Below are 7,726 nucleotides of genomic sequence, written 5' to 3'. Positions count from 1 at the left end.
TCATATCCTATTTATAAGATAGGGGGAGAAGAAAATTTTGTCTTTTTTTATAAGGCGTATAGGGAACTTTTTCTCTAAATATACAATTTTCAATTTTACACTTTATTTATTATTTGTTGATTTTATTTTCATGATGTATCATTTATATTAAATAAGATAAAATAAAAACATATTGAATTTTAAATGAGAGTTAATAAAATTTAAATTTTTCTTAGTTGTTTTCCTGAAATGACTTATAAATAGGACCACAAGAATAGTCCTTCCAATTCATAATATAAGATGTTAGTTAAACTTTTTCACAAAATAAGAATGTTAGTTAAATCATTAAATGTGTTTTAATTTTTTGAGGGTGCATGATTATTATTTGATACTTATATTTTAAACTAAAAGAAGTATTATTTAATAAAATTTATGCTTTTTTTAGTTATTTTATAACTAAAACTTGCATTTTTAATAATTATCTAAATAACGTATTTTGACAAACTAACTATTTATAAAATTAAGCCAAATAACTTTTCTACTTTTACAAATTAAATTTTATAAAATCTAATTCAAACATAAATCACATTATCCAATTTAATTTTTATCTAATCTAATTTTTTAAAAATTAAATAAAAAATAAGTTATTTATTTACCGGCAATTCAAAAAGAGAGTAAGAGGAGGGAAATTGAAAAGAGAAGCCCCTTCCCCAAACTCCGTGGCTAGATCCCAGAAGAATGTTTATTTCTTTATAACGCGGGGGACTTTAATTTAATATACCAAAATGAATTATAATAATGGAAGTTAAAAGAAATGATAAATACTCTATTTTGTGAGAAGAAAACGAATTACGAATGAAAATCCTAAAGATGTGTCTTACTTTTTTTGTTCAATTCAAATAAAAAGTGATGTATTTTTAAACAATTCTTTAACGTTTAATTAATATAAATTATTTAAATGTTTATTTAAACTAGTAGAGCATTGTTAACATATATAAATCACACTTATAAACTACTCTTCTGGTCCTTAATATATGACTCAATTGTTAATTGGTTTTAGTCCTGAACATAAGACTAATTCCTCATATTTATCAATTTTTTCTAAATTACTCTTATGGATGCTCTCTCAACTATAATAAAGTAGAAGAGGAAAAAGGTATTAAAAAAGATGATTATGGTATTTTAGGATGATTATGGTATTTTAGGAAAACGTTTTATATTTTTATAATTAACTAACTTACCTAACTTTCTTAATATAATCAAATTAGTTAAATGGGTCTTATATTAAGGATTGAAGGAGTAATAATTAGAATTAATGTCAAATAATCATAACTATTTTGCTTAAAATTAAAAGAATCTTTAGCCATGCACTCCACCCTCTCCATACAATTTTTTGGGTATGCATCTGTCAAAACATACAAAACACATTCGTATAAAATTTAAAATATTTAAATTTTATTTTTATCATGCCTTTATTTCCTGCATATCCCAGCTACAGCGAGGAAGATCCGGTCACCCGGCTCGGGGCCATATAAGCTTGCCGGCCCTTCGGAATTTCTTTGACAACGCGGTACATGACTTTTGTCACACACTGAGAGAGAACGAGTAGGAAGAAATGGCGATGGCCATGGTGCGATCCAGTCTTCTTCGGGCTGCGGTGCGCGGAAGACCTCGTAGCGCGGCTCCTCCCCGGCGAAACTTCGCTTCATCTAGTCATCACGATGATGAATGTTAGTCCCCTACTCCCCTACTCCCCTACGCTCTCTCTCTCTCTCTATATATATATAATACAATATGTACTCAACTGACGCATTCTTATGTGGTACCTTCCAATCCGTATTGAATTTTGTCAATCTATTGCTGGATTTCAAGTTTAAAGTCGATCATTTCCTAATCATCGCAACTGTATAATGTTAGGGTTTCTTTTTGGTGTGGGGTTTGAGTTCTTTTTCGCAAACCGTGTGGTTAGCTTGGAAGCTGGTCACTATTGGATTAAAGTGGTTGCATTAGGATAAGGGTGTACAGATATGTGAAAATGATATATCAGGCTCTGATTGATAATTCAAATTGATTTAATATGAATATGCAACTGTTAATCATTAAGTCTTGCTGCTGCGTCACTTTGTGGATATTCTGACCTTATTCCTTTTTTGACTATGAAAATCCTGTGATTCAATTTTTTGGAAATTAGCTTTTTTGATTCACTGAACAGTTAAAGAACTAAATTTTCTCAATTTTGATATTAGGCAATTAGGCTTTTGGTTAGGTTTGTCAAACTTTTTGGTAGTTGATGGATTACTTACATTTTGGCTATTAGATTGTCCTGAATTTCCTCTCTTTGATTTTAAATCCCAGCATCGAATGCAATTTCCATGTTTCACTTCAGCAACTGGAATTAGCCATAAAAGATTTATGGTTGCTTTGTTATATATTAGCACGTTATTCATGTGGTTATCTATCTGTTTAGAATTTTATGCTTCAGTCTACTAAGTGAATTTCAGGTTGCATTTTGGCAACTAGCCTACTATGCATTTGATATTTCCCCTGCTTCCTCACCTCTTCCTTCTAATCGTCACATAACTACTCTATCAATGTCCTGCTTCCACTGTTATTCCTCTATATAGCTTGCTGATAAGCATTTCTTTTATTAACTGCATCAGACGAGACAGCCAAGTGGGAGAAGATTACCTATCTAGGCATTGCTACATGCACTGCTTTAGCCGTTTATCACCTATCAAAGGGTCACCCTCACCATGAAGAGCCCCCTGTGAGTTATTTATACATGCATTTTTTTTTTTTTTGGTTCCTCAGACATGCATTAATGATGGACTTTTTTTTCTATGTTTGATATGGCATTTTATCTATGATAATTGCAATCAATCACTATTTTAGGCCAAGTAGTTTGGCACAGTGTGTGACACTCCATCTATCATGAGTGCAACCAAATTCCATTTTGAACCCAATTTAGAATAACCTTATAGTTGTATCTCCAAATTACTCTTGCACAACGTACATACAGAATAATACTTTTTTTTCCCTCCTGTTTTTGACTTTGTCCTTACACTTTTATGCAGCCATACCCATATCTGCACATCCGCAATAAGGAATTTCCATGGGGTATGTTGTGTCTTTCATATTGAGTGTGGCCTTGATTTTTTTTTTTTTTAATTGTGTTCCCCACCAATTTATTTATGGGGGGAGATCCACAACAGAAGCAATTTATTTACTACGAAGGTTAATAGAAAGATACAAGAGTAAAGGAAGGGATTTACATATAGTTCTAAGGTTCTTATTGACTTGGAAAAAGTTAATGATCGTGTGTCAAGAGAAGTATTTTAGAAGGTTTTGGAAAAGTAAGGTGTACGGGTTGCTTATATCAAAACCATACAAGATATATATGAAGGAGTAACTACTACTGTAAAACCATCTGGAGGTGAGACAAAGAACTTTCCCATTAATATTGGCCTACATTAGGGGTCTTCTGTGAGTTCTTACTTATTTATTGTTTTAAATTTTCTAATTGAGCTTATCCAATCTCTAAGTGTATGCTTTTTGTGGATGACACGGTCCTCATGGCTGAATGAAGAGAAGAAATTAACTCTAAATTGGAGATATGGAGAAGGAACTTGGATTCAAAAGGTTTTTGCTTGAGTAAGAACAAAACATAATATATGCATTGCAAGTTTTGGAAGAGGCAAGGCAGTGGTGATTTGGAGGTGAAGACGGGAGATCAAATTATTTCTCAAGTGTCAAAGTTCAAATATTTAGGATCAATTACACATGAAGATGGTGAAATTGATGGAGATGTTTCTTATAGAATTTAAGCTGGTTGGTTAAAGTAGAGGAAAGCTATCGAAGTTATTTGCCATAAGAAGGTACCAACAAAGCTTAAGGGAAAATTTTATCGGAGTGCTATAAGACCAGCTATGTTGTAGGGTAGTGAATGTTGGGCAATAAAGGAACAACAATAGTATAAAGTTGGGGTGGTAGAAATGAGGATGTTGAGATGGATGTGTGATTATACAATAAAAGATAAGATTTGAAATGAAAATATTAGAGCAAGAGTAGGTGTGGCGCTTATCGAAGAGAAAATAGTTGAACATCATTTGAGGTGGTTTGGGCATATGAAGAGAAGGCCATTGGAGGTCTTGGTGAGAAGATAGATCAGACAGTTTGGAGTCCTATAAAAAAAAAAACAGAGGAAGACTAAGAAGAACATTCAATAAGGTCATTAAATGAGACCTCCTGGTCAACAACATATCGAAGGACTTGGTTGTTAATAGATCACAATGACGTCATATGATTCATGTAACCGACCTCACCTAGTGGGATAAAGCTGCTTGTTGTTGTTGTTTTCCACAACAACTTGAAAGTTTCAAAAATTTAATTTCATTAAATGTTAAAATTCTTTAGATTTGTATTTGACTTTGCTCAATTTCTCTCTGTTTAACACATTAATGTGCTGCTATATTTTAGTTTGTACCTGATTCTGTGAGTATTGAGTAATCTCATATTCAGCTAGAGCAGCTGTCATACGTAGATCAGTCTGTTGGAGGAAGCTGCTTTTGCTTTTGTAAATTCACCATTGAGTTTGAGATATCAATATCATACATCTGATAGGATGGAATGACATCTGAAGCATGAGAATAGTGGCCGGTGTGTTTCATTTTTCATGGGCTTGCATATTTCAATAATGATTCAAATCTAACATTGACCATCTTTTCAAGATTTTCTAAGTTTACCGTTAACTCTAAGGATAAGTTTATTCTGTTTGGCTTGCGTGTGCAAAAAGGTTTTGGTTGGATTGAGAGTCCATGATACTATTAGGTCTATGTCATAATTGAGAATTGATTAGCCTGTGTTCAAAATGAGTTCAAGCAAGGGCTTTTCTTGGTCAATTTATCAATCGTATTATAGTAAACACTTTTGGGGGCGTTTGTATAATCCATGGAAAGACATTTCTTTTTCCATTACTCAGAAAACAATATTGGTGATATCTTCTAACTTAAATTAACTGTTATTCTTATTCACAGGTACAAGTGACATTGCAAAAGCTATAGAATCACCTTTTGTATTTTATTCGAAGCACCAAGAGTAGTCGTTTATTTAATTATATGCATATTATTGTTAATTATTGTTAGCTAGTGTTGTATTTCTTGTAGAATTGCAATCTGGCTTGCATTTTAGTAATCCGCGAGGCCTGAAATTCCTGCTCATGACTGGATTCTTTTGGGTAAGCAGGTCCAGATGGCCTTTTCGAAAAAAAGCATCACTAGGAACATCTGGTGGTTAAGTCGGAGTTATCGCGTGACTGTTGTTTGGCTTATTTCTTGCCCCATGTCGAAGTTTGATAGAACATTTTCATATTGTTGCATAAATTTTAATGTGGAACTTGCAAGTAGCAAGACAGTCTTATTAGGTCGTGTTTCATACCCTTACTTGGATTTAAAATAATTGAATACTTGGTTCTGCTTTGTCCAGTTTGGTGCAACAACTAGCATTAGAAGCAGTGTTATGTATGCGTTAGTTGTTCGAACCCATCCTCACACCTTCTTTGAACATACTGGAATACGGTATCATCATTTTGGTTGAAAATGCTCAAAATGTAATGATTGGTCTGATTTTTAAACTACTTTTCCGGTATTTAATATAAAATCTATTTAACTAATTTGATTAGATTAAAAAATTAGGTAAGTTAGTTATAAAAAATATGACATGTTTTTCATAAAATAACATAATCATCTTTTTTAATATTTTTTTTCTTTTTCTACTTAATTATAGTTAAGAAAGATTCATAGGAATATTTAAAAAAAATTGATAAATATAAAAAATAAATTTTATATTTAGGATCAAAATTAATTTAACAATTAGATATTATACCAGGACTGAAAAAATACCTTATAATATTTCTTTAATAATGTTCAACTTTACGTTAAGCATGAAGGTCTCAGGGGAACAATGTTGATAGTAGCGGGACCATCAAATCAGCGAGGCGCACTCTCTTACGCTATGTTTGGCTCGATAGAGGGAAGGGGAGGGGAGGGATTTTAATCAAGGGAAGGGGAGGGGAGGAAAGGGGAGGGTAGCTACAAAGGGGAGGGAGGGGAGGGGGAAGGAGGGGAGGGATTTTAATGATCTCCTGTTTGGATTGATTGGAGGGGAGGGGAGGGAGCAATTTTAATAATACCTTATTTTGTTCTAATAAAAAATTGACTATTTTAGCCTTATAAAATTTAAATAAATTTTCTCACTTTTTATTTTGTTAAGATATAACTATATATATAATACAATTCACTAATTTTGATTTACAAGATACAGTCACACACTTATAGAATATCAAGACAAAAACTCACAAGTGATAGATTTCAATCAGAGAAAAGACCTTGAAGGTGAAAGAAAATACCAACGGCCTCTTAGAATTAGAAGAAGAGAAAAAAAGTTTACAAATGCTTACTAATTTTGGAGATAATTATCTTAATAACCTCTTATTAGATGCTCAAAAGAACTCTCTTATGTAGAAATATTTATGACTGATCAGAAGTTAACAAATCAAAAGGGCATATAAGGAATTAAAATATCATCTCTCGTCTCCCCTCCAAAAAACCCCACTTTTGGAGGGGAGGCTAGAAAGGAAGGGGAGGGGAGAAAAACCCCTCCCCTCTTTAAAAAACATCTTAATCAAACGAGGAGAGGGAGGAGCTCCCCTCCCCTTCTAAAAATTATACTAGCCAAACAAAGAGAAGGGGAGCAACTTCCCTCCCCTCCCCTCCGAAAACCCCGTACCAAACATAGCGTTAGTGGCCGAACAGTGATGCGATTCACATGCACTCGTACCTTGCGATTTCCCTCGTACCTTTATACTAGCTTTTTGTTTTTAATATAACAATTAGTTTGATATTTAATTTGATATTAAATATAAAATTGTAATTTAATTTATTTTTTATTTTACTTGTTTTTTAAAGTAAAATTTGTAATAGTTATACATATTAAAAGTTTTATAGTGGCTCTAAGTGATATAAATGATCAGATATTTTTAGAAAAAATAATACCTATAACTAACTTAATTTTTTTTTTAATTTATTTAGGTTAGGTAACTATGTTAAAGGGGACGGGAGCTAGTAGAATAAGTAATCCATTGAACAGAGAAATTGCGGAGTTGACCGAGTAGCATCCCGAAACTTATAGTTAGATCATCGGTCGTAGTGAGGTTTATTGGGTCAAAAAGAAGAGTGAAGCTTGTCCATGTAAAATAGAACACGAGCTTACTTTTATACACCGCAGCCACTCCGCTGCTGAAGCAATGACACTGAAAAAGGTAAACGTATTACGGTTGAGCGAAAGGGATCCTCTCCTCTATCTCTACTGTTACCCTTCTCTACCCCATTTTTTTCCTTTTTATTATCGGTTAGAATTTTAATAGTTCAAATTTAACATTTTATAAAAATATTATTATAATTATATATAAAAAATAGATAGATAAATTTAAATAGTTAAAATTTGATTTTAATAGTTCACAATTATAAACTATTACAATAAAGCATTTTTTTATATTTACAATTGGGAGTTGTTTAGATCAAATTTTAACGGCTTAAATTTATTAATATATTTTTTAAATACAATTCAAATAACATTTTTATAAAATGTTAAATTTAAACCATTAAAGTTTAGAAAAAAGAAGAAAAGAGCGGATCCATTCCTGAGTTAAGCTTCAAGTATCCCAACTCTATGGTGAGGAGGAGAAAGATCA

General features: G+C 32.3%; 1 protein-coding gene across 1 annotated transcript; it reads left to right on the top strand.

Moving 5' to 3' along the window:
• Positions 1-1,507: 1,507 nt before the first annotated feature.
• Positions 1,508-5,370, top strand: LOC114729971 (cytochrome c oxidase subunit 6a, mitochondrial). The gene is made up of 4 exons (XM_028916991.1): positions 1,508-1,709; positions 2,640-2,746; positions 3,054-3,096; positions 5,221-5,370. Exons 1-4 carry the CDS (start codon positions 1,595-1,597, stop codon positions 5,253-5,255), a joined length of 300 nt encoding a protein of 99 aa, XP_028772824.1. The 5' UTR covers positions 1,508-1,594; the 3' UTR covers positions 5,256-5,370.
• The last annotated feature ends 2,356 nt before the right edge of the window (positions 5,371-7,726 follow it).

Source organism: Neltuma alba, unplaced genomic scaffold (genome assembly GCF_004799145.2).
Source record: "Neltuma alba isolate B1F8T4 unplaced genomic scaffold, ASM479914v2 tig00012695_pilon, whole genome shotgun sequence".
Taxonomy (NCBI): Eukaryota; Viridiplantae; Streptophyta; class Magnoliopsida; order Fabales; family Fabaceae; genus Neltuma; species Neltuma alba.
This window is presented reverse-complemented; position numbering and strand designations above follow the sequence as displayed.

Excerpts from the sequence above, each read along its gene's own strand:
- LOC114729971 (XM_028916991.1), top strand. The coding sequence starts at position 1,595 with ATGGCGATGGCCATGGTGCGATCCAGTCTTCTTCGGGCTGCGGTGCGC. Across the intron at positions 2,747-3,053 it reads CTCACCATGAAGAGCCCCCT|CCATACCCATATCTGCACAT; the intron begins GTGAGTTATTTA and ends ACTTTTATGCAG. Across the intron at positions 3,097-5,220 it reads CAATAAGGAATTTCCATGGG|GTCCAGATGGCCTTTTCGAA; the intron begins GTATGTTGTGTC and ends TTGGGTAAGCAG.